Below are 27,624 nucleotides of genomic sequence, written 5' to 3'. Positions count from 1 at the left end.
TCAAAGCGCTACAGACTGTAAAAGTAATGTTAGAAAAGCAGGTATTTAGTGCAGGAGTGCTACATGATCAACACTGATGTTCCAGCTCCTACTGGCATAAATGAGGAGTGCTGCTATTCATTTTTCAACAGTTTCATTCCTTAGAAGAACCTATTTTATATTTAATGCAGGGTTTGACAGCCACCATACTACTGCTGTTCACTCCAAGTCCCCGTGAGCCAACAGCAATGTTGTCATTGGTATTTAATATTGCAGTCTGCCTAGCAACAAGCAGGAAATATCATTACCGAGTGTGACAACTTCACCTTTCTCAACACCCATACCAATAACTTGTTGATATCTCTTATTTGGAACTGTAGGTTTGGTTTGTGCACACCTGCAAGTGAGAAATGTGACGTCCAAGCATGGCGTTGTTGTTCGTGATCCCAAAATGAATTTTTATGCACTGATTTTTTTTAACAGAATTTTTATGCACTTTTTTTTTAACTGAATTTTTGTATCTATTTGTTCACACTGATATTTTTACTAAATTTTTGTATATTTTTTTACACTGATTTTCTTTTTTACCCTGAATTTTCATACACTGATTTTTTTTTCTTACTAAATTTTTGTATCGATTTGTTTTTACACTGATTTTCTTTTTTACCCTGAATGTGTATACACTGATTTTTTTTTTTACTACAATTTCATATAGATTTTGTTATGCTGATTTTCTTTTTACCCTCAATTTGTATACAATGATTTATTTTCTTCCAAAATGTTTGTATAGATTTTTTTATATTGATTTTCTTTTTTTAGCATGAGTTTTTATACACCATTTTTTTTTTTTACTGAATTTTTTTTATAGATTTTTTCTTTACACTGATTTCTTTTACAGTGACTCTTCCAAGATGGCGCTGCTGTAGTGGCTGCTGTTGGCAGGAGCTCTGTGCTCTTGTGTCATCCTTTTGTGTTTCCCTCTTGTTTTCATGTGTTATTATATATTTATATATTTTAATTTATGTTTTTTGCCGTTTGGTCCGGGACCCTTTGGGACTGTGTGACAAGGGGTGGCACTTTCGTGACCTCTGCGGTGCTTTTTTTGTGGACTTCTGGATCTGCCTCCCGGGAGCCTTTTGGCCATGGAGACCAGCTACTGGGTCTCTGCCACACCAGAGTCTGTTTGGAGGGACTGGAGGAGATGCGGATGAGGGGACAAGGCTGCGGAGCTAGCACTGAGCCGGGACGGAGAGGCTTCTCGATGTCTTGGCTGGATGAGCAGGTGTCAGACACCTCAGTCTCCTTGGACGTATCCTCGCTTGTCCATGCGGACTAGACACTGGCCGAAAGTTGGTTGGCAACCGAGAGTGGAGTCGGCTCTCTTTGTTGGGTCTGCTCCTGTCTCTGGCAATGCTCCCTCCACCCCACCGGACGATGGCGTGGAACACCGCAGAGGCCACCACAATGTATATGTTTCTTTTACTTTTTATTCATAGCTGTATGTAGAAGTGGCTGGTTGCATCAGCTCTGCTCTTTTAATGTCTTTAATGTCCTTTGTTTTCTTTAATGTTTGATGTTTCCCTCTTACACACATGTAAGAGGGATGTGTACTATGGCTATGAGTTGTTATTTTCCCTTGGCCTCAGTCTGGACCCCCTCTCCAGGGGCCCAGGCTTAGACCGATTTTTTTTTCTATTTCATTTTATTTTAATCTTCTATTTTTTCTCCCATTCCCCCCCACTTGTTTACTTGTATCTCATCTTTTTTGTAAGGGGCGCTGGAAGCCGGCAGACTCGTCAGCTATCCTGTTCTGTCTCCCTGTAACGTTTGTCTGATCTTGAATGGGATTGTGCTGAAAAATTTAATTTTCCTGAAGGAACTCTCCTGAAGGAACAAAGTACTATCTAATCTAATCTAATCTAATCTATTTCTACACCAACTTTTTGTATAGCGTTATCTTACCACTCGAATGTTGATGCACTGAGTTCTTGTTTGTTTTTCTACTGAATCTTTTGTATAGACTTTCATACACAATTTTTAAAAATACATTTTATACACTATTTTTTTTACTGAATTTTTGCATGGATTTCTATACACTATTTTTATTTTTTATTTTTTTTTTACAAATTTCGTACACTGATTTTTTTTACTGAATTTTGGCACAGTTTATTTTTTTACACTGTTTTTTGATTCAACAAAATTGTCAGTATAATCTGATGTAAAAAATCCAGATCATAAAATTCAGTGCCAACAAAATCTTTGGTGATAAAGAGACAATTAAACATACCTGTTGTGTGCATCGACACAGCTTTAAGTTTTGAAGCAGATCATTCCATCATTTGGACGATTATATCAATTTTTGCACGTTTTTTCCCCTCACATTTGTGCTGCTCCAGTTCATGAAAAGTGGACGTCGATCTTGTATTGGAGTGTGTAGGACAAATGTCTTCAATTAGCCTTTGCTGTAAAGTCATGCCAAGCTGCAGACCCTGTCTACCTAACAAGGCATCTCTCTACAAAGTGTGTGTGTGTGTGTGTGTGTTAGAATACATGTATGTGTGTGAGAATACATTTGTGTGTGTAGCTATGAAATATACATGCCAGCTAGCATAGAAGCAGGCGAGTGGAAACATCTCTGATCAGCCCCTTTACACGCGCACGCACGCACGCACACATTTTTGTATTTCTTACCTTCTTGAAACCTCCAAGTAATGCCTACCTCTTTGGGACCAGGCTTTCTAGATACATAAAAATGTATATTTACAACATGAATAATATATACATGCAATGCAAATATAAAAAAGCTCGTAGCGAAAAATTTGTTGGAATTTCACAAGAAAAATATGACAATTTCACATTAAAAACTTAGAATTTTGACAGTGTTATAAAAAAAAGTCGTCATTTTACTCAACGTAAGTCAAAATTTTACAGGAAAAAAACGAACATTTAAGCAATATTATGATTAAAGTTGCAATTTTACTCAATAACAGTCGCAATTTTACAAGAAAACCTTAAAAATGTTGTCAATATTATTATAATAATCGGAATTGTACTTTGCGAAATTATGACAAGTCATAATTTTATGACCAATCTTAATTTTGCTCCAAACATTTCCAAAAATTGGCAATATTGTGATAAAAGTCAGAATGTTATGACAAAAGTCATCACTTTGCATTAAAAAAAATACATTTTACATTAAAAGTTATAATTTTATGAGAACATATTGCAATATTACAGAAACAGAGAGAATATGAGAAATTGTTCCCAATTTTATGAGAAAAGACACATTGTGAGGAAAAGACTGCTTTTAGTAAAAAAAATTTAAAAATGTTTTTTTTTTAAATTGTAATTGTTTTTTCATCTTCATTATTTCCTTCAAGTTATTACAGTATGTCTCCATATACATATTTTTTTTATTAATTTTGGCCAGAGGGGGCACCTTTCAATTTCTTACATACATACTTGTTATTTCATATGTTGACCAGAGGGGGAGCACTTTTAAAAGCGACACACAGTGAATTTGAAAAATCCGTCCTCTTTGGGACCACCCTCATTCTGATAGATTTCACCGCCAGGGGTGCAAATGAGACATTCTCTTTTAGATGCAATGCTTTTCTGTATTGGGACCATGATTTATGTCATCACTTGTTCACACCTCCTCATATGGAAGCTACTTTTCCTTCTTCATGTCTCAAAAAGGGTAGAAATGCACACACACACGCACGCGCGCGCGCGCGCACGCACGCACGCACGCACGCACGCACACACACACACACACACACACACACACACACACACACACACGCACACGCACACGCACACAACAATGTGCAGGTAGAATATTTTCATTCCATTCAGAATGATTCCACCAATGAGGAAGCAGCATCACTTCCTGTTTGCGTCACATGACTGACTTGGTGCAGGCCGATACTAACAAGACGGACTTTTTGCAGCATCACACTCACACTTTGTCGTCTTGTCTGGAAAGATCGCTTTGACCCAAAGACTTTTTTCTTTTCTCGCAAATGGAAATATCGTGTCCAGTTATCTTCACGTGCGCGCTCACGTGCACGTGCACAGCGTTAACCCTGGCGGTGCTGGCAGGGCGCACTGGGAACTGTGGGGGTGGACGCAGGCGAGTGTTCATGCTCCACTGAAGATCCACTACGACCCAGTAATCATCATTAATACATAACCCAGCCTGTGTGTGTCCGTGTGTGTGTGTGTGTGTCCGCAACACAAAGAGTGAACATGGTTGTCATCAGTTTGCTTGTAAATGCACAACGAACCTCTTAAATGCTCGTTTGTGTGCTTCTGATTCATGCTTGTAGAGTGCGTGTTAACGTGTGTGTTAATGTGTGTGTGTGTTTGTGTGTGTGTGTGTGTGTGTGTGTGTGTGTGTGTGTGTGTGTGTCTTTGGGACGGGCCTCGCTTGCTTTACAGTGCCTCTTTTACGACTGGAGTTCAAGTAGAGAGCTAGGGACACTTGCACCATTTTATTGCAAAGGCAGGATTTGAATTCTGTAGGAGCGTGATGATACCATACCAGCAGGTATTGGATGATATCGTCTTGCATTCAAAATGTGCGATATCATGTGGGAGACAAGCAGACATGCAGCGTGTTTGTCGGTGTGTGGTATTATGTGCGATACAAGCGGTCCCGCAGCATGTTTACTTGTGCGTGATATCATGCGCGATACAAGCAGCCCTGTAGCGTGTTTACTTGTGTGTGATATTTTGTACGAGACAAGCAGTGTTTATCCGTGTGTGATATCATGTGCGATACAAGCAGTGTTTATCTGTGTGATATAATGTGCGATACAAGCAGTATAACAGTCTTACTTGTGTCTTATATCATGCGTAATACAAGCAGTGCTGCAGCGTTTTTACTTGTGTGTGAAATCATGTGCGATACAAGCAGTCCTGCATAGTGTTTACTTGTGTGTGATATCATGTGCCATACTGGAAGTTCTGCAGCGTGTTTACTTGTGTGTGGTAACATGTGCGATCCATGCAGTCCTGAAGAGTGTTCACATGTGTGTTATATCAAATGCTATACAAGCAGTCCTGCAGATTCTTTACTTGTGTATGACATCATGTGAGATACGAGCCATCCTGCAGAGTGTTGACTTGGGTGTGATATCATGTGCGACACAAGCAGTCCTGCAGAGTGTTTACTTGTGTGTGATATAATGCACGATACAAGCAGTCCTGCAGAGTGTTTACACGTGTGTGATATCATGTACGATAAAAGCAGTCCTGCAGAGTGTTTACTTGTGTGTGATATCATGTGCGATACGAGCAGTCCTACATAGTGTTTACTTGTGTGTGATATCATGTGCGATACAAGCAGTCCTGTAGATTGTTTACTTGTGTGTGATATAATGTGTGGTATAAGCAGTCTCCAGAGTGTTTAAACGTGTTATATCATGTGCGATACAAGCAGTCCTGCTTTGTTTACTTGTGTGTGATATCATGTGCGATGCAAGCCATCCTGCAGAGTGTTTACTTGTGTGTAATACAAGCAGTCTTGCAAAGTGTTTAAATGTGTTATATCATGTGCGATACAAGCAGTCTTGCAGAGTGTTTAAATGTGTGATATCATGTACGATAAAAACAGTCCTGCAGAGTGTTTACTTGCATGTGATATAATGTGGGAGACACGCAGTCCTGCGGAGTGTTTACTTGTGTGTGATATCATGTGCGATACGAGCAGTCCTACATAGTGTTTACTTGTGTGTGATATCATGTGTGATACAAGCAGTCCTGTAGATTGTTTACTTGTGTGTGATATAATGTGCGATGCAAGCCATCCTGCAGAGCGCTTACTTGTGTGTGATATCATGTGTGATATAAGCAGTCTCCAGAGTGTTTAAATGTGTTATATCATGTGCGATACAAGCAGTCCTGCAGTGTTTACTTGTGTGTGATATCATGTGCGATGCAAGCCATCCTGCAGAGTGTTTACTTGTGTGTAATACAAGCAGTCTTGCAGAGTGTTTAAATGTGTTATATCATGTGCGATACAAGCAGTCCTGCAGAGTGTTTATGTGTATGATATCATGTGCGATAGAAGCAATCCTGCAGAGTGTTTACTTGTGCAAAGTTGGACAACCAGTTAACATTTACATGTCCTCTAATAAACACACAATTCCTTCTATTTTACTAAATTAATTTACAAAAGGTAAACATACTAGGCTATATAGGCTACTAGAAGCTAGCAGCTACACAACAGCTATGCACACAATAGCACACAAACTAGACATAGGTAATAATCATTGAGGAATTAAAGGTGACATTTGTCAATACAAGCAAGTATCACATAGTTATATTTACATGTTACTTCCACATAACTAAGTCTCCAAGGCACGTGTCCACATCGTTCGGCGTCATGAGCTGAACTTAATTAATTATTGTGACCATTAGGAATCAGCAAATACACATTCCCACTTTGATTTAAAGACAACAAAGTACAAACCCCGTTTCCATATGAGTTGGGAAATTGTCTTACATGTAAATATAAACGGAATACAATGATTTGCAAATCCTTTTCAACCCATATTCAATTGAATGCACTACAAAGACAAGATATTTGATGTTCAAACACATAAACTTTTTTTTTTTGCAAATAATAATTAACTTAGAATTTCATGGCTGCAACACGTGCCAAAGTAGTTGGGAAAGTGGATGTTCACCACTGTGTTACATCACCTTTTCTTTTAACAACACTCAATAAATGTTTGGGAACTGAGGAAACTAATTGTTGAAGCTTTGAAAGTGGAATTCTTTCCCATTCTTGTTTGATGTAGAGCTTCAGTCGTTCAACAGTCCGGGGTCTCCGCTGTCGTATTTTACGCTTCATAATGCGCCACACACTTTCGATGGGAGACAGGTCTGGACTGCAGGCGGGCCAGGAAAGTACCCGCACTCTTTTATTACGAAGCCACACTGTAGTAACACGTGCTGAATGTGGCTTGGCATTGTTTTGCTGAAATAAGCAGGGGCGTCCATGAAAAAGACGGCGCTTATATGGCAGCATTTGTTGTTCCAAAACCTGTATGTACCTTTCAGCATTAATGGTGCCTTCACAGATGTGTAAGTTACCCATGCCTTGGGCACTAATGCACCCCCATACCATCACAGATGCTGGCTTTTGAACTTGCGTCGAAAACAGTCTGGTTGGTTCGCTTCCCCTTTGGTGTGGATGACACAATGTCGAATATTTCCAAAAACAATTTGAAATGTGGACTTGTTAGACCACAGAACACTTTTCCACTTTGCATCAGTCCATCTTAGATGATCTCGGGCCCAGAGAAGCCGGCGGCGTTTCTGGATGTTATTGATAAATGGCTTTCACTTTATATAGTAGAGCTTTAACTTGCACTTACAGATGTAGCAACAAACTGTATTTAGTGACAGTGATTTTCTGAAGTGTTCCTGAGCACATGTGGTGATATCTTTTAGAGATTGATGTTGGTTTTTGATAGTGCCATCTGAGGGATCGAAGTTAACGGTCATTCAATCTTGGTTTCCGGCCATGCCGCTTACGTGGAGTGATTTTTCCAGATTCTCTGAAACTTTTGATGATATTATGGACCGTAGATGTTGAAATCCCTAAATTTCTTTCAATTGCACTTTGAGAAACGTTGTTCTTAAACTGTTTGACTATTTGCTTACGCTGTTGTGGACAAACAAAAGGGTGTACCTCGCCCCATCCTTTCTTGTGAAAGACTGAGCATTTTTTGGGAAGCTGTTTTTATACCCAATCATGGCACCCACCTGTTCCCAATTAGCCTGCACACCTGTGGGATGTTCCAAATAAGTGTTTGATGAGCATTCCTCAACTTTATCAGTATTTATTGCCACCTTTCCCAACTTCTTTGTCACGTGTTGCTGGCATCAAATTCTAAAGTTAATGATTATTTGCAAAAAAAATGTTAACAGTTTGAACATCAAAATGTTGTCTTTGTAGCACATTCAACTGAATATGGGTTGAAAAGGATTTGCAAATCATTGTATTTCGTTTATATTTACATCGAACACAATTTCCCAACTTATATGGAAACTGGGTTTATAAATGACTAATTTCACTACATATATTTCTGAAACTTATGGTCAGCAGCTAATATATAGATTTTTGTCTTCTTCTTGCGCTCTCTAGTCAAAACAACTTGCCATATAACGTACTAATTTTGTGTAAAGAGTCTAAACTCTGTCAGAAGGGACACACAAATGAACGGTAACAGTTCCCTCGGATTGGCTCTGACCCGCGGTCAGAAAGCCTTTAAAGAGACAAATCAGACGGAGGGGAGTCGTTGGGCTGTGTATTCAAATTGCACCCCGAAGTGCCAAAAGAGAGGAACACAGCATGCGTAGTGGAAACCGAGTCTTCGTGAATGAAAACTGAGCATTCGCGAGCGGAAACTGAGCATTCGTGAGTGGCAACAGAGTCTTCGCGAGGGGAAACCTAGTTCGGCAAACAAGTCCTCGTGAGTAGAAACAGAGTATTTGCGAGCGACAAACGAGTCCTCCTGAGCGGCAAACGAGTCCTCGCAGGTGTAAACAGAGACCTCATGAGCGACAATCGGGTCCTCGCGAGTGGAAACCTAGTCCTAGTGAGTGGAAACCTCATCCTTGCGAGTTTAAAACGAGTCCTCACAAGTGGAAACCGAGTATCGGCGAGCAGAAACTGAGCATTCGCGAGCGGCAACCAAGTCCTTGCGAGTGGAAACAGAGTCCTCGCAGGTGTAAGGTCACGAGGTCACCTGCTCAGTGGCCTTGTGGTTAGAGTGTCCGCCCTGAGGTCGGTAGGTCGTGAGTCCGAACCCCGGCCGAGTCATACCAAAAAATATAAAAATGGCACCCGTTACCTCCATGCCTGGCACTTAGGATCAAGGGTTGTAATTGGGGGTTAAGTCAACAAAAATGATTCCCGGGCACGGCCACCGTTGCTGCTCACCTCCCAGGGAGTGAACAAGGGGATGGGTCAAATGCAGAGGACAAATTTCACCACACCTAGTGTGTGTGACAATCATTGGTACTTTGACTCTAACTTAAGTCGAGTCCTTGCGAGTGGAAACTGAGCATTCGCGAGCGGCAACCAAGTCCTTGCGAGGGGTAACCGAGTCCTCGTAGGTGTAAGATCACAAGGTCCCCTGCTCAGTAGACTTGTGGTTGGAATGTCCGCCCTGAGGCCGGTAGGTTGTGACTTCGAACCCCGGCCGAGTCATACCAAAAAATATAAAAATGGCACTCATTACCTCCCTTCTTGGCACTCAGCATCAAGGGTTGGAATTGGGGGTTAAATCACCAAAAATGATTCCCGGGCGCGGCCACCGCTGCTGTTCACCTCCCAGGGGGTGAACAAGGGGTTGGGTCAAATGCAGAGGACAAATTTCACCACACCTAGTGTGTGTGTGTGTGTGACAATCATTGGTACTTTAACTTAACTTAAATCGAGTCCTCGCGAGTGGAAACTGAGCATTCGCGAGCGGCAACCAAGTCCTTGGGAGTGGAAACCGAGTCCTTGCAGGTGTAAGATCACAAGGTCACCTGCGCATTGACCTTGTGGAAGAGTGTCCGCCCTGAGATCGGTAGGTTGTGAGTTCGAAAACTATAAAAATGGCACACATTACCTCCCTGCTTGGAATTCAGCATCATGGGTTGTAATTGGGGGTTAAATCACCAAAAATGATTCCCGGGTGCATCCACGGCTGCTGCTCACCTCCCAGGGAGCAACCAGGGGGATAGGTCAAATGCAGAGGGGAAATTTCACCACATCTACTTGAATTTTAACTTAAATCGAGCCCTTGTGAGTGGAAACTGAGTCCTCGCGAGTGGAAAAAGAGTCCTCGCGAGTGGAAAAAGAGTCCTCGCGAGTGGCAAACTGTCAGGGTCAAATACCATAAGACATTATAAAGACATAGAAACAGAGAGTAGAAGACAAACCAGTGATTGCTTTTCTCGTACGAGGAGAGTAACTGGAGCAAGTTATCAGTAACACGCTCCTAAATTACTCTGAAAACTTTCTCCACTCTCCTCGCCTTTTAATTCATTTGGGGGCCCTTGAGTACAAACACACACACACACACACAGCTGCACTAGAGGAGGGGGTATCTGCAGCTGAGTTGGATACCTAACACCTGTGGTGAGAACTTAACACATGCAAATACAGAGTACAAAGAATATAGCAACTTCCTGCATTCTTCTGTACCATCTGCTAATTCCTCTTTGAAGTGGGTAGGTCAACCTAATTTCAATCTGATGCCAAGTTTCATTTCGGCTTGTCTACACAACGCACAAACAATCATACTTGAATAAAATGAGATAACTTATATACAATTAATCCAACACAAACGAGTTCTCGTGACGGGAAACTGAGCATTCGCGAGTGGGAACCGAGTCCTTGCCAGTGGAAAACCAAGTCCACGCGATCGGCAAATGAAACCTCGCAGGTGTAAACTGAGTCCTTGTGAGTGGCAACCGAGTCCTCGCGAGTGGAAACCGAGAACACGCGAGAGACGAAAGAGTTTTTTTATGCGTGCTGAATTTTGCCCTGCTTGTTTAGGGCATACAGAACATGAAGGTTCAGCAGAGGTAGGGATGTCAATAAAAGACATTTTGATAGCCGTGTATCACAAAGATCTACTGCCTTCAGGAAATGAATACCAATTTGGAACCAAAGCTTACACGTCTATTAAAGTGTGTCTGTGTGTGTGTGTTTGTTAGCGTGGACACAAAGTTGTGTAGTGATGGAGAGGACTGAGAAAGGTCCAGCTTCGTTCCTAAGAGTTCCCACACACCACTCAGCACACGGCTCAGGCTGCTTCGCTGGTGCAGAATGTGTGTGTGTGTGTGTGTATGTGTGTGTGTGTGTGAGAGAGAGAAAGAGAGAGAGGCTGTACAATGAAAGAGACTAAACAATGAGCAGAGAGAGAGCGAGAAGGACGGTGAAGGAGAGATGGGAGCAGGACAGATAGCGAGAGTGAACAATGTTGTTTCACTGCACATAAATGTTCCTCTTTTAATTATGCAGATCATTTGGATGTCGCTCGCTGGCTCGCACGCCACCGCCTCGCCTCGCCACTCCCTCTTGGCTGCCTTGAACATGGTGTTGTACGCACACATGTGCAAAGTTGTACAATGATTCCACAAATGGTCCATGACTTCTGAGTTTAGGGGAATTTAACACTAGAACTCCCAGGATTTTTTGCTCTACCTATAAAACCTAGAGGGAATCCGATTGGCTGGAAGGCCCCCTGTGAACCTTCCTTTTGTTATGTAAACAAGGCAATCAGTGGGCCACTTCACTCAAAACACCTTGACAGAGAATGGGGAGGGAGAGATAGGAGCTGCTAACTGACTGTCTGTCTTTCACGAGTTTCCAAAGGTGTCAGCCTGGGCAGAACATACAAACCCTGTTTCCATATGAGTTGGGAAATTGTGTTAGATGTAAATATAAACGGAATACAATGATTTGCAAATCCTTTTCAACCCATATTCAGTTGAATATGCTACAAAGACAACATATTTGATGTTCAAACCCATAAACTATTTTTTTTTTTTTGCAAATAATAATTAACTGGCTGCAACACGTGCCAAAGTAGTTGGGAAAGGGAATGTTCACCACTGTGTTACATCACACTTTCTTTTAACAACACTCAATAAACATTTGGGAACTGAGGAAACTAATTGTTGAAGCTTTGAAAGTGGAATTTTTTCCCATTCTTGTTTTATGTAGAGCTTCAGTCATTCAACAGTGCGGGGTCTCCGCTGTCGTATTTTACGCTTTATAATGCGCCACACATTTTCGATGGGTGACAGGTCTGGACTGCAGGTGGGCCAGGAAAGTACCCGCACTCTTTTACTTCAAAGCGACGCTGTTGTAACACGTGGCTTGGCATTGTCTTGCTGAAATAAGCAGGGGCGTCCATGATAACGTTGCTTGGATGACAACATATGTTGCTCCAAAACCTGTATGTACCATTCAGCATTAATGGTGCCTTCACAGATGTGTAAGTTACCCATGCCTTGGGCACTATTACACCCCCATACCATCACAGATGCTGGCTTTTTAACTTTGCGCCTATAACAATCCGGATAGTTATTTTCCTCTTTGTTCCGGAGGACACCACGTCCACAGTTTCCAAATATAATTTAAAATGTGGACTCGTCAGACCACAGAACACTTTTCCACTTTGCATCAGTCCATCTTAGATGAGCTCGGGCCCAGCGAAGCCGGCGGCGTTTCTGGGTTTTGTTGATATATGGGCTTTGCTTTGCATAGTAGAGTTTTAACTTGCAGTTACAGATGTAGCGACCAACTGTAGTTACTGACAGTGGTTTTCTGAAATGTTTCTGAGCCCATGTGGTGATATCCTTTACACACTGATGTTAGTTTTTGATGCAGCACAGCCTGAGGGATCAAAGGTCCATAATATCATCGCTTACGTGCAGTGATTTCTCCAGCTTCTCTGAAACTTTTGATGATTTTACGAACCGTAGGTGGTAAAATCCCTAAATTCCTTGCAATAGCTCGTTGAGAAATGTTGTTCTAAAACTGTTCGACAATTTGCTTACAAAGTGGCGACCCTCACCCCATCCTTGTTTGTAAATTAATTAGCATTTCATGGAAGCTGCTTTTATACCCAATCATGGCACCCACCTGTTCCTAATTAGCCTGCACACCTGTGGGATGTTAAATAATAAGTGTTTGATGAGCATTCCTAAACTTTATCAGTATTTATTGCCACCTTTCCCAACTTCTTTGTCACATGTTGCTGCCATTAAATTCTAAAGTTAATGATTATTTGGAAAAAAAAAAAAAAAAAAAGTTTATCAGTTTGAACATCAAATATGTTGTCTTTGTAGCATATTCAACTGAATATGGGTTGAAAATGGTTGGCAAATCATTGTATTCTGATTGTATTTACATCTAACACAATTTCCCAACTCATATGGAAGCTGGGTTTGTATGAGCTGAATCAAAATGTAACATGTAATAAATGTAGAAGGATGTAGAAGTTATCAAGACCCTACAACACTGGACTTCCAACATCCCCACCAGACTCATAGGAAAAGTAAAAGAACAGTCGTGACGGTAATCGCTGAGTAGTCGACTATAAAAATAGTCCTAAATAATACACACTAATAATTGTATACCACATTCTGTGATGATTCTGCTCAACACAGTCAAATTAAAAAGGGAGTTTTGTCGGAGGCAACTAAAATGTGAGAGAAATTTCAAATACATGCGACTAACAGGGCCAACAACAGGTGTCAGACAAATACTAGCACATAAGTTGTAACACATGTTCAACCTTCAAAAGTAAGTTTACACACACACTGTCTTCAAATATATACAGGCAGAAAATATTCACAGTACTCTCGAGGTGTTGTGGCGCACACTCACCCCTTTGCAGATGGCCACGGCCTCCTTGGACATGGACTTGGGGTAGGAGACATGATGCTCCATGATGGACTGGAATAACTCATCCTCGTCCTCACCGTCGAATGGAGGCTGGGAAACCAAGACAAAGTCAATGTTTGGTGTACTTTCATAAACTTGTGGAGTACATTTAGTTACAAACTTTTTTTTTTTTTTAAGATTTTGCGATTTTTGCTTCAAATCAGAGTTTGAGGTTACTGTTAGTGAGCACAGAGTGCAGAGCAGCAGACGAGCCAAAGAATACAAAGTTAGCATGGATATTCGTTTCAACAAAATTGTTGTTTTTGTCAATTGCTCCGTTAAAATATTTCACGTTGGAAACGATTACAATGCTAATTTCCATTAGCCTGTCGATTGGATTGTCCATTCTATATTAGCATTAAGCTAGCAGCTTACGTGCCAACTTTATCTTATATGGTTGTATTGTTTTTTCCAGTCTATACCAAACTGTATTGTTGATTTAATATCATTCTTACATGTACAGGCACTTTATGCGTGCTTAGTTTTACAGTAACTGCGGTAAATGACCTCCATTTGGATGTTTTTGTCTCTAATTTTAAGAATTGTTTGCTTGTCTGCCAAACTATATAATAAATGTAAATAAATGCACAAAAAAGCAACAATTAAAAAATACAACAAAATGATACCATTAAATCAGATAAATAGATACAATTGTGCAGCCTCATATGCGTCATAGCCCATCCATCCATTTTCTACTACTTATTCCCTTTTGGGGTCGCGGGGGGCGCTGGCGCCTATCTCAGCTACAATCGGGCGGAAGGCGGGGTACACCCTGGACAAGTCGCCACCTCATCACAGGGCCAACACAGATAGACAGACAACTTTCACACTCACATTCACACACTAGGGCCAATTTTTTTTTTAGTGTTGCCAATCAACCTATCCCCAGGTGCATGTCTTTGGAAGTGGGAGGAAGCCGGAGTACCCGGAGGGAACCCACGCATTCACGGGGAGAACATGCAAACTCCACACAGAAAGATCCCGAGCCTGGATTTGAACCCAGGACTGCAGGAACTTCGTATTGTGAGGCAGACGCACTAACCCATCTGCCACCGTGAAGCCCAATTATGCAAATTATACAATTTTGACAGCGCCCGCAACCAAAAATGTGGGAAACACTGTAAATAATAATAATACAAATATCAGTAAGATCATTCATAAAAGTTATGTAGTTTCACATTTTTAGTTGAACATTTCAGTGTGAACAAATAAAATGTCATACAGTCAATGTCACGGCGCGGGCTCAAACTCGCTTTACCCAGGCAGATGGGTCTACCAGCGCAGAGACACGACCCTGCTCGCGCTGGCCGCGTCACATCCACATGCCGGCAAGGCTGTGGCCGATCGGCAATCTGCACACCTGCGACTGATGTGGAGGAGCTGTATAAGGACCAGTGGACCCAAGGATCCTGGCGGGAACTTAGTTCTCTATTGTGTACCATAAGCCGACAAGCTTTATGCTCTCTCCAAGTTTTTCCCCGTGCTTGATTTTTCCCCTGTCTTCTCCCTTGTGCCCGCAGTGTTTTCCTTCCGTCGCTTTGGTTTCCAGTTTGTGTTTCGCTCCCTTGGACTTTCCCCCCCAGATCCCGACCCCCTCGCATGGACACAGACTCTGACGCCTCTCTCTCTCTTGCTCTGGATCTTTCGCCTGTCTCACAGACTTCCCAGATTAGCCTCGCCTTCGTGGACTTCTAGTTTGGAACAACACCTCCCGGCAACACTCAACAGATAACTGCTTCATATAGTCTCACACCATACACACTATTGAATTTAGTCACACTCCATTTCCTTAGTTATTAGTTAGTATTGTTTATTTATTATGTATGCATTTGGCTATAAATATAATAGAATCATAGCACTTTACTTCCCCCTTGTGTCTGTGTCGTCAACTCCATCCAAGCAATACACAACAGTCAAACCTCTATTCTATTTGCATTCTTTTCGGTTTAGGAACGTTGACATGGCGCCAAACGTCCAACGCCAAGGATCGTGTTTCAGCGTACCATTGTTTTCTGTTTTTATTTACCATTTACACAACGTACCAACTTTCCTGGTTTTATATATTTTTTTTATATACTTATAGCAGTTATTAATGACTGAGGGATGTCATTTCATAACTTACAGTAAGTTCTTGTAACACCCTGTCAGAATTGTTCATGTTTTTAGAGTGTAACACACACACACACACACACACACACACACCTGTCCAGCCAGCATTTCATAGAGCAGTACTCCAAAGGCCCACCAGTCCACAGACTTCCCATAAGGCTGGTAAGCAATGATCTACAAGACATGTTTACAAATTAAAATAAGTTATTAAACACACAAAAAACAAGGCGTTGAAAATGAAAAAGGGGTCAAATGTGGGTACTTCTGGAGCGATGTAGTCAGGTGTTCCACAGAAGGTCTTGGTGGTGACTCCATCGCTCATGTTCTCTTTACACATTCCAAAGTCCGCTATCTTGATGTGTCCCTCGCAGTCCAGCATCACGTTGTCCAGCTTCAGGTCTCTGCAGTCAAAAACTGGATTCAGTGGATGGACACCAGTAAACACTCAGTCCTGGTACCTCAAAGGTTTTGTTGTCCATTTCAAATAAATGGGTTGTACTTGTATAGCGCTTTTCTACCGTCAAGATACTCAAAGCGCTTTGACACTACTTCCACATTTACCCATTCACACACACATTCACACACTGATGGAGGGAGCTGCCATGCAAGGCGCTAACCAGCACGCATCAGGAGCAAGGGTGAAGTGTCTTGCTCAAGGACACGACTGACGTGATGAGGTTGGTACTAGGTGGGGATTGAACCAGGGACCCTCGGGTCGCGCACAGCCACTCTTCCATTGCGCCACGCAGTTCTTGAATGGAGACCCTTTCCCTTCAATCTTGTCGCTCAGATGAGACCTGGGACCTTTTTGGGTCTTTATGTCGCCTTTAAAGATGACATCATGCCACATTTTAAACTATGGCCACAGGAGTTGTAAAGGAATTCATCTTATTTTTAGTACCAGTTACTCAGCAAGTATACATTGGAGTTCCCCGGGACCCTTTAGTCTCCCATTGACTCCCATCATAATGGCCACTTTTCCATACACTCTAAATCTGTTATTTTATCACGCTTTTTTCCATGAACACCAAATGCATCTCAGCATTTCTATTTTCAAATAAGTTAAAATCCTATAAGGGGTGTAAGTTGACCCCTCAACCACTAGGTACCGCCACAGTATCATGGGGTACCCTTTGTAAGTGCCAACCACTTACATGTAATACAAACCAAGTAGAGCAGATATACAGTCGTGGTCAAAAGTTTACATACACTTGTAAAGAACATAATGTCATGGCTGCCTTGATTTTCCAATAATTTCTACAACTCTTTTTTTTTTGATAGAGTGATTGGAGCACATACTCGGTCACAAAAAAACATTCATGAAGTTTGCTTCTTTTATTAATTTATTAGGGGTCTACTGAAAATGTGACCCAATCTGCTGGGTCAAAAGTACATTGTACGGCAACGTACATTATCAATTTTGGTGATGTAAAAAAGTTACAATCAAATCATATTAGCTTCATGGCATGGCCTATTAACTTCATTTGAGTGATTATGATTGACGACACCTGTTGACTTCTCTGAGCCAACTCAAATATGGCTCATGTGTTGCAGTAATTTTACTCGGTTACAATAATGACAATGGGAAAGTAAAAGGAACTCAGCACAGATCTGAAAAAATGATTTGTGGACTTGAACAAGTCGAGAAAGTCACTTAGAGCCATTTCAAAGCAGCTTAAAGTCCCAAGAGCAACTGTGCAGACAATTGTTTGTAAGTATAAAGTGCATGGCACAGTTTTGTCACTGCCACGATCAAGAAGAAAACGCAAGCTATTACCTGCTGCTAAGAGAAAATTGGCAAGGATGATCAAGAGTCAAGCGAGAACCACCAAAAAGCAGATCTTCAATGAATTGGAAGCTGCTGGAACACAGGTATCAGTGTCCACAGTCAAGCGCGTTTTGCATCAACATGGACTGAGAGACTACCATGCAAGAAGGAAACCTTTGCTCCAGAAGCGAAACCTCAAGGCTCATCTAAACTTTGCTGCTGATCACATGGACAAAGACAAGACCTTCTGGAGGAAAGTTATGTGCTCAGATGAAACAAAAATCGAGCTGTTTGGCCACAATACCCAGCAATATGTTTGGAGGAGAAAAGGTGAGGCCTTTAATCCCAGGTACACCAAACCTACCGTCAAGCATGGAGGTGGTAGTATTATGCTCTGGGCCTGTTTTGCTGCTAATGGAACTGGTGCTTTATAGGGAGTAAATGGGACAATGTAAAAAGCGGATTACCTCCAAATTCTTCAGGACAAACTAAAATCATCAGCCCAGAGGTTAGGTCTTGGGCGCAGTTGGGTGTTCCAACAGGACAATGACCCCAAACACACGTCAAAAGTGGTAAAGGAATGGCTAAAACAGGCTAGAATTAAGGTTTTAGAGCGCATTCCCAAAGTCCTGACTTAAATGTGTGGACAATGCTGAAGAAACAAGTCCATGTCAGAAAACCAACACCCTTAGCTGAACTGCACCATTTTTGTCAAGAGTGGTCAAAAATTCAAACACAATATTTCCAGAAGCTTTTGGATGCCAACCAAAAGCGCCTTATTGCAGTGAAACTTGCCAAGGGACATGTAAGCAAATATTAACAATGCTGTATGTATACTTTTGACCCAGCAGATTTGCTCACATTTTCAGTAGACCCATAACAAATTAATAAAAGAAACAAACTTCATAAATGTTTTTTGTGACCAACAAATATGTGCCCCAATCTCTCTATTACATACAAATTGAGTTGTAGAAATGATTGGAAACTCAAGACAGCCATGCCATTATGTTCTTTACAAGTGTATGTAAACTTTTGACCACGATTGTAGATCATCTACATCAGGGGTGTCAAACTCAAATACAGAGTGGGCCAAAATTTAAAACTGAACAAAGCCGTGGGCCAAGGTTGAACAAATGAACCTTTTAATAGGGACCCAAACAAATTTTGCATTGAATATTTAATAAGCAAGGCTTATATAACTTAATAGTGACATGCAAAATCCAGTTTCTAATAATAATAATAATAATAAATTATCAATGGCATATCAAATGATATTTAAATAAAAATGTAATGCCTCTTTTCTGTTTGCAACCTTCTAAGGTAAATATCAAAATAAACTTTTTCCACAAGCTAATAATAAATTTGAAAATAAAATAACAATAACGAATTAATCAAACATTCAAGCCTTAAAAGTAGGAAGAGAAAGTGCATGAATAAATTGTTAATTATTGCTCAGTTTGCTACACTGATTTGCTTTAACAATGAATATGGAACCAGCAATACTTATATAACTTAATAGTGCAAAATCTACTTTCAAAAAACAAACGAAAGACATCATTGGTATATTAAATACAATTTAAATAAATTTAAATAAAACATTTAATGCCTATTTTTTATTTGAAGCCTTGGTTGCAGAATGGTTGGAAAATCGGTAGGGTTGTTAAGAATTAGCGGTGAATGCAGTGTTACAGCGGCTCTGCCGCTGTATAGTACCGGTGGGCCAGCTCTAATGTTAATTTGATATTGCCTCAAGGGCCAAATAAAATTGCACGGCGGGCCAAATTTGGCCAGAGTTTGACACCTATGATCTACATCAACAATATGTTTTGTCTGAGTGGCTGGACAGGACAGATTGAAATAACAAAAAAAGTATACATTTTTTAGAAAATCAATTTTTGATTTTTTTTAATTGATTAGCCAGCGCCCCCCCGCGACCCCAAAAGGGAATAAGCGGTAGAATGGATGGATGGATGGAATCGTTCTAAATGAAAATTGGGATTCACTTTTATAAAAATGTTTTTTGACACACACACACACACGGGTTTGTGCTGAAAACAAAGTTTTGTTGAAGTTGTGCATTGACAATAAAAACATATATATATATATATATATATATATATATATATATATATATATTCAAGATTAGACAAACAAACAGTGTACAGGATTACAGAAAATGAACACTTATGGGTTGCCATAAGGCGATATATATCCATCCATTTTCTACCGCTGGGGTCGGCGCCTATCTCAGCTACAATGGGGCGGAAGGCGGGGTACACCCTGGACAAGTCGCCACCTCATCACAGGGCCAACACAGATAGACAGACAACATTCACACTCACATTCACACACTAGGGCCAATTTAGTGTTGCCAATCAACCTATCCCCAGGTGCATGTCTTTGGAAGTGGGAGGAAGCCGGAGTACCCGGACGGAACCCACGCAGTCACAGGGAGAACATTCAAACTCCACACAGAAAGATCCCGAGCCCAGGATTGAACCCTGGACTACTTAGGACCTTCGTTTTGTGAGGCAAACGCACTAACCCCTCTTCTGCCGTGCTGCCGTATATATATGTATATGTATATATATATATATATATACATATATATATACATATACATTTTTACACACACACACACACAGACACACATTGATATGTACAGTATATTATATACTGTATATACACGTATATACACGCACACACACACTCATTCATAAATACATTATATTGTCTTCATAGTGTGCAGTTTTAAAAACCAAATGGGTAGTGACATAAGAGCTGTGTGTGTGGCCACAAATATATTGTGTGTGCGTGCATCTAATACATGCATGAATTAAAAAAAAAAAAAAAAAAGTAAATTATTATATATATACAATAAAATAAAATAAAATTGAAAACATCCATCCATCCATTTTCTACCGCTTATTCCATTTTGGGGTCGCGGGGGGCGCTGGCGCCTATCTCAGCTACAATCGGGCGGATGGCAGGGTACACCCTGGACAAGTCGCCACCTCATCGCAGGGCCAACACAGCAATGTTTTAAAAATTAGAAATGCCGTTAATGAACCAAAATGTGCGTGTGTACTTGGCCAAATGCAAAGAAGTCATTATCAGCGTGTTTGTTGTGCTAACATGTCCTGACAAGTTCACTTCAGAAACACCAGCGATTTCCTGTCTTTGCTGCTAATGTTACCTGTAGATGATGCCCTTTACATGCAGGAAGAACAACCCGATGGCAATCTCTGCGGCGTAGAAGCTATAGACACACACACAAGGAAAAACAGTGCTAATTAGAAGGAGGCTGAAGCAAAGGACAGGGTGTGTGTGTGTGTGTGTGTGTGTGCGCGCAAAGGTCAGCGCTGTCTCTTTAAGGCCAGCTGATAAGATCAAGAGTGTGCACACACTGACATCAGATGAGGGGATATTTCTCAGCAATGCACGTCTTCCTGCTGATGTGCGTGTAAAAGATGTCAGGAGGCATTTTGTGCCAAGTGGTGACGAACATGTGCCTAATCTGTCACCACAATGATGGCCACAGGGCGCCATCGTCACCTCATCCATTCATGCGGGGGCTTCCAATTAGTGTTGTCCTAATACCAATATTTTAGTATCACTACCAAAATCTATTTCAGTACTTTTCGGAACTTTTTTAAATAAAAGGGACCAAAAAAATGGCATTATTGGCTTTATTTGAACAAAAAAATCTTAGGGTACATTAAACAAATGTTTCTTATTGCAATTTAGTCCTTAAATGAAATATTGAACATACTAGACAACTTTTCTTTTAGTAGTAAGTAAACAAACAAAGGCTCCTAATTAGTCTGCCGACGTATGCAGAAACCCATCCATCCATCCATCCATTTTCTACCGCTTATTCCCTTTGGGGTCGCGGGGGGCACTGGTGCCTATCTCATCCACAATCGGGTGGAAGGCGGTGTACGCCCTGGACAAGTCGCCACCATCACAGGGCCAACACAGATAGACAGACAACATTCACACTCACATTCACACACTAGAAAATCGGGCGGAAGGCGGCGTACACCCTGGACAAGTCGCCACCTTCACAGGGCCAACACAGATAGACAGACAACATTCACACTCACATTCACACACTAGGGCCAATTTAGTAATATTGTGTCATTTATCATTATATTATTTTGTCAACATTATTAAGGACAAACTGTAAACATTGATTATTAATCCACTTGTTCATTTACTGTTAATATGTGTTTATTGTCTCTTTCAACATGTTCTATCTATACTTCTGTTTAAATGTAATAATCACATATTCTTCTGTTGTTTGATACTTTACATTAGTTTTGGATGATACCACAAATTTGGGTATCAATCCGAAACCAAGTCGTTACAGGATCATACATTGGTCATATTCAAAGTCCTCATGTGTCCAGGGACAAATTTCCTCAGTCTATAAACATAATATGAATTTTAAAAAAAGGTAAAAAGATTTTGTGACGTTAAAAAATATCGACTAGATATGCTATTGTACTTGGTATCATTGCAGTGTACAATAGCATATCTAGTCGATATTTTTTAACGTCACAAAATCTTTTTACCTTTTTTTAAAAATTCATATTATGTTTTTTAAAAAAAAAAAAAAAAAAAAAAAAATGTACTTGGTATCATTGCAGTGCTCCTCTCTGAGCTGCAACCTTATCGTGGTAGAGGAGTTTGCGTGTCCCAATGATCCTAGGAGCTATGTTGTCCGGGGGCATAAAGCCCCCTGGTAGGGTCTCCCAAGGCAAACAGGTTCTAGGTGAGGGATCAGACAAAGAGCAGCTCGAAGACCTTTATGAAGATGAAAAACCATGGACCCAGATTTCCCTCGCCCGGACGCGGGTCACCGGGGCCCCCCTCTGGAGCCAGGCCCGGAGGTGGGGCACGATGGCGAGCGCCTGGTGGCCGGGCCTGTTCCCATGGGGCCCGGCCGGGCACAGCCCGAAGAGGCAACGTGGGTCACCCCTCCAATGGGCTCACCACCCATAGCAGGGGCCATAGAGGTCGGGTGCATTGTGAGCTGGGCGACAGCCGAAGGCAGGGCACTTGGCGGTCCGATCCTCGGCTACAGAAGCTAGCTCTTGGGACGTGGAACGTCACGTCACTGGGGGGAAAGGAGCCTGAGCTAGTGCGCGAAGTCGAGAAATTCCGGCTGGATATAGTCGGACTCACTTCGACGCACAGCAAGGGCTCTGGAACCACTTCTCTCGAGAGGGATTGGACCCTCTTCCACTCTGGCGTTGCCGGCAGTGAGAGGCGACGGGCTGGGGTGGCAATTCTTGTTTCCCCCCGGCTCAAAGCCTGTACGTTGGAGTTCAACCCGGTGGACGAAAGGGTAGCCTCCCTCCGCCTTCGGGTGGGGGGACGGGTCCTGACTGTTGTTTGTGCTTATGCACCAAACAGCAGTTCAGAGTACCCACCCTTTTTGGGAACACTCGAGGGAGTACTGGAAAGTGCTCCCCCGGGTGATTCCCTTGTCCTACTGGGAGACTTCAACGCTCACGTTGGCAACGACAGTGAAACCTGGAGAGGCGTGATTGGGAAGAATGGCCGCCCGGATCTGAACCCGAGTGGTGTTTTGTTATTGGACTTTTGTGCTCGTCACAGTTTGTCGATAACAAACACCATGTTCAAACATAAGGGTGTCCATATGTGCACTTGGCACCAGGATACCCTAGGCCGCAGTTCCATGATCGACTTTGTAGTTGTGTCATCGGATTTGCGGCCTCATGTTTTGGACACTCGGGTGAAGAGAGGGGCGGAGCTTTCTACCGATCACCACCTGGTGGTGAGTTGGCTGCGATGGTGGGGGAGGATGCCGGATAGACCTGGGAGGCCCAAACGCATTGTGAGGGTCTGCTGGGAACGTCTGGCAGAGTCTCCTGTCAGAGAAAGTTTCAATTCCCACCTCCGGAAGAACTTTGAACATGTCACGAGGGAGGTGCTGGACATTGAGTCCGAGTGGACCATGTTCCGCACCTCTATTGTCGAGGCGGCAGATCGGAGCTGTGGCCGCAAGGTAGTTGGTGCCTGTCGGGGCGGAAATCCTAAAACCCCTTGGTGGACACCAGCGGTGAAGGATGCCGTCAAGCTGAAGAAGGAGTCCTATCGGGTCCTTTTGGCTCATAGGACTCCGGAGGCAGTGGACAGGTACCGACAGGCCAAGCGGTGTGCAGCTTCAGCGGTCGCGGAGGCAAAAACTCGGACATGGGAAGAGTTCGGGGAAGCCATGGAAAACGACTTCCGGACGGCTTCGAAGCGATTCTGGACCACCGTCCGCCGCCTCAGGAAGGGGAAGCAGTGCACTATCAACACCGTGTATGGTGCGGATGGTGTTCTGCTGACCTCGACTGCGGATGTTGTGGATAGGTGGAAGGAATACTTCGAAGACCTCCTCAATCCCACCAACACGTCTTCCTATGAGGAAGCAGTGCCTGGGGAATCTGTGGTGGACTCTCCTATTTCTGGGGCTGAGGTCGCTGAGGTAGTTAAAAAGCTCCTCGGTGGCAAGGCCCCAGGGGTGGACGAGACCCGCCCGGAGTTCCTTAAGGCTCTGGATGCTGTGGGGCTGTCTTGGTTGACAAGACTTTGCAGCATCGCGTGGACATCGGGGGCGGTACCTCTGGATTGGCAGACCGGGGTGGTGGTTCCTCTCTTTAAGAAGGGGGACCGGAGGGTGTGTTCCAACTATCGTGGGATCACACTCCTCAGCCTTCCCGGTAAGGTTTATTCAGGTGTACTGGAGAGGAGGCTACGTCGGATAGTCGAACCTCGGATTCAGGAGGAACAGTGTGGTTTTCGTCCTGGTCGTGGAACTGTGGACCAGCTCTATACTCTCGGCAGGGTTCTTGAGGGTGCATGGGAGTTTGCCCAACCAGTCTACATGTGCTTTGTGGACTTGGAGAAGGCATTCGACCGTGTCCCTCGGGAAGTCCTGTGGGGAGTGCTCAGAGAGTATGGGGTATGGGACTGTCTTATTGTGGCGGTCCGTTCCCTGTACGATCAGTGCCAGAGCTTGGTTCGCATTGCCGGCAGTAAGTCGAACACATTTCCAGTGAGGGTTGGACTCCGCCAAGGCTGTCCTTTGTCACCGATTCTGTTCATAACTTTTATGGACAGAATTTCTAGGCGCAGTCAAGGCGTTGAGGGGTTCCGGTTTGGTAACCGCAGGATTAGGTCTCTGCTTTTTGCAGATGATGTGGTCCTGATGGCTTCATCTGACCGGGATCTTCAGCTCTCGCTGGATCGGTTCGCAGCCGAGTGTGAAGCGACCGGAATGAGAATCAGCACCTCCAAATCCGAGTCCATGGTTCTCGCCCGGAAAAGGGTGGAGTGCCATCTCCGGGTTGGGGAGGAGACCCTGCCCCAAGTGGAGGAGTTCAAGTACCTAGGAGTCTTGTTCACGAGTGAGGGAAGAGTGGATCGTGAGGTCGACAGGCGGATCGGTGCGGCGTCTTCAGTAATGCGGACGTTGTACCGATCCGTTGTGGTGAAGAAGGAGCTGAGCCGGAAGGCAAAGCTCCCAATTTACCGGTCGATCTACGTTCCCATCCTCACCTATGGTCATGAGCTTTGGGTCATGACCGAAAGGATAAGATCACGGGTACAAGCGGCCGAAATGAGTTTCCTCCGCCGTGTGGCGGGGCTCTCCCTTAGAGATAGGGTGAGAAGCTCTGCCATCCGGGAGGAACTCAAAGTAAAGCCGCTGCTCCTCCACATCGAGAGGAGCCAGATGAGGTGGTTCGGGCATCTGGTCAGGATGCCACCCGAACGCCTCCCTAGGGAGGTGTTTAGGGCACGTCCAACCGGTAGGAGGCCACGGGGAAGACCCAGGACACGTTGGGAAGACTATGTCTCCCGGCTGGCCTGGGAACGCCTCGGGATCCCCCGGGAAGAGCTAGACGAAGTGGCTGGGGAGAGGGAAGTCTGGGTTTCCCTGCTTAGGCTGTTGCCCCCGCGACCCGACCTCGGATAAGCGGAAGATGATGGATGGATGGATGGATGGATCATTGCAGTGGATGTCAGGTGTAGATCGACTCATGGCATTCGTTTACAGTCAGGGGTGCTAGCTTGCTGTTCGGGATGATACTTGTCAGAAACTTACTTCATTGTTGCCATGGAGACAATGATTAGTGATTTAATAATAATAATAAATAATGGATTAGATATTATATAGCGCTTTTCTGTTATTAGATACTCAAAGCGCTCACAGAGAAGTGAGAACCCATCATTCATTCACACCTTTAGAAGTATTCACACATTTAGAAGTAGATAAGTGGATGGATGTTAGCCGCCCGCTAGTTAGCCATGTCTTAAAGCACCTCTTCCTGAGGGCGCTTAAAGGCCTACTGAAACCCACTATTACCCACCACGCAGTCTGATAGTTTATATATCAATGATGAAATATTAACATTGCAACACATGCCAATACGGCCTTTTTGGTTTACTAAATTGCAATTTTAAATTTCGCGCGAAGTATCCTGTTGAAAACGTCTGTATGATGACACATATGATGACGCGTGAGCGTGACGTCTCGGATTGTAGCGGACATTATTTTCCAGCCCGATCCCAGCGATAAGTCGTCTGCTTTAATCGCATAATTACACAGTATTCTGGACATCTGTGTTGCTGAATCTTATGCAATTTGTTCAATTAATAATGGAGACTATAAAGAAAAAGATGTAGGTGGGAAGCGGTGCACTGCAGCTGCCTTTAGCCACACAAACACAGCCCGTGTTTCCTTGTTTACATTCCCGAAGGTGAAGCTTTACTATGAAACAGAGCGGTCAAGCGGACATGGTTCCCGACCACATGTCAACAGGCAGGTTTCGGTGAGAGAATTGTGGTGATAAGTCGGCTGTTAACGTAGACATGAGCGGAGCTTGCATCGTTCATTGTTAACCTGTCAAAGAGGTAGCTGCGGACTGTCTTGCCTCCTTCGACCGGCCGCCCCCGAACGTGGAATGCTTCCACCGTGGAGGAGGGGGGGAAAAAGCTCAGCCCGGCCCAACCGGCTGCCTTCGCCTGGCCTCGTCGAGAAACGTGGCTTCCCTCAGAGACACTGGCGGTCACCACACCCGTGGCCACACCCCTCCGACTTTCAGGTACGACAGTATAATCTCACTAAAACACTAGTAACACAAAAAGCAGATAAGGGATTTTCCAGAATTATCCTAGTAAATGTGTCTAATAACATCTGAACCGCTCCCACTGCCCTGTCTTTTTTTTTTTTCTCGAGTCCTTCACTCTTACTATCCTCATCCACGAATCTTTCATCCTCACTCAAATTAATGGGGAAATCGTCGCTTTCTCAGTCCAAATCGCTCTCGCTGCTGGTGGCCATGATTATAAACAATGTGAGGATTTGAGGAGCTCCACAACCCGTGACATCACGCGCACGTCGTCTGCTACTTCCAGTACAGGCAAGGCTTTTTTATTAGCGACCAAAAGTTGCAAACTTTATCACCAATGTTCTCTACTAAATCCTTTCAGCAAAAATATGGCAATATTGCGAAATGATCAAGTATGACACATAGAATGGACCTGCTATCCCCGTTTAATTAAGAAAATCTCACTAAAGTAGGCCTTTAAGTGTCATAACTTCACCTTTATTTTTAGTTTTCTGGCCAAAATGCGTCCGTTCTCCGTTTTCTGTCTACACACTGTGTCTGCTTGTAAGTACTCCATGTGTGTGCGCTGCCAAAATGCTCCTCTGCTCCTAAAATCAGCAATGACACGCCGTGACGTCATGCCCGCGAAATGGTACTTTTCAGACAGACTATAGTATCGTTTTTGATTCATTACTACCGCGAGACTATACTAGTACAGGTATACCCTACTTTAAATAGAAGGTGTTCAAAATGTAGCCCGCAGACACATTTAATTTGACTTTTACAAAAAAAACATACAAAGTGGAGTAAAAGAGCAAACAGGTGAAATGTAAAGAGAAAAAGTCGAAATACTGACATAAATAACCAAGATTTTTTTATTTTAAAACAGCCATTGCTCCAAAAAACCCCAAAAAAACAATGTTTTTATGATTTGTTAACGTATTCCAGAATCCAGCTAAATCAAATATTCCACTTTGAAATATAAATTTTATGGAAAATATAAATTTTTGGGGGGTTTGCCATATAAAACTTTGACAAAAAGGCCATAAAACAGTTTTAAAATTCAAATGTACCATATTTTCTGGACTATTGTCCAGAATAATTTTGGTTTTGCTTACCGACCTTGAAGCTATTCTATTTGGTAAATGGTGTAATAATAACTGTGACCAGTA

The 27,624-nt window shown here is 42.9% G+C and overlaps 1 protein-coding gene across 3 annotated transcripts in view; it reads right to left on the bottom strand.

Moving 5' to 3' along the window:
- prkcbb (protein kinase C, beta b) overlaps positions 1-27,624 on the bottom strand; it is a 282,346-nt gene that overhangs the window by 58,989 nt on the left and 195,733 nt on the right. For all 3 annotated transcript variants that reach the window (XM_061905882.1, XM_061905881.1, XM_061905884.1), the window contains exons 12-15: positions 20,521-20,583; positions 15,819-15,957; positions 15,650-15,730; positions 13,391-13,498 (exon numbers count right to left, since the gene is read on the bottom strand). In XM_061905882.1, coding sequence (XP_061761866.1) covers positions 13,391-13,498; positions 15,650-15,730; positions 15,819-15,957; positions 20,521-20,583 — 391 coding nt within the window. The remainder of the gene's footprint in view (positions 1-13,390; positions 13,499-15,649; positions 15,731-15,818; positions 15,958-20,520; positions 20,584-27,624) is intronic.

This window comes from Nerophis ophidion, linkage group LG07 (genome assembly GCF_033978795.1).
Source record: "Nerophis ophidion isolate RoL-2023_Sa linkage group LG07, RoL_Noph_v1.0, whole genome shotgun sequence".
In the NCBI taxonomy this organism is placed as follows: Eukaryota; Metazoa; Chordata; class Actinopteri; order Syngnathiformes; family Syngnathidae; genus Nerophis; species Nerophis ophidion.
The sequence above is the reverse complement of the archived record's forward strand: the minus strand, read 5'-3'. Positions and strand labels throughout refer to the sequence as shown.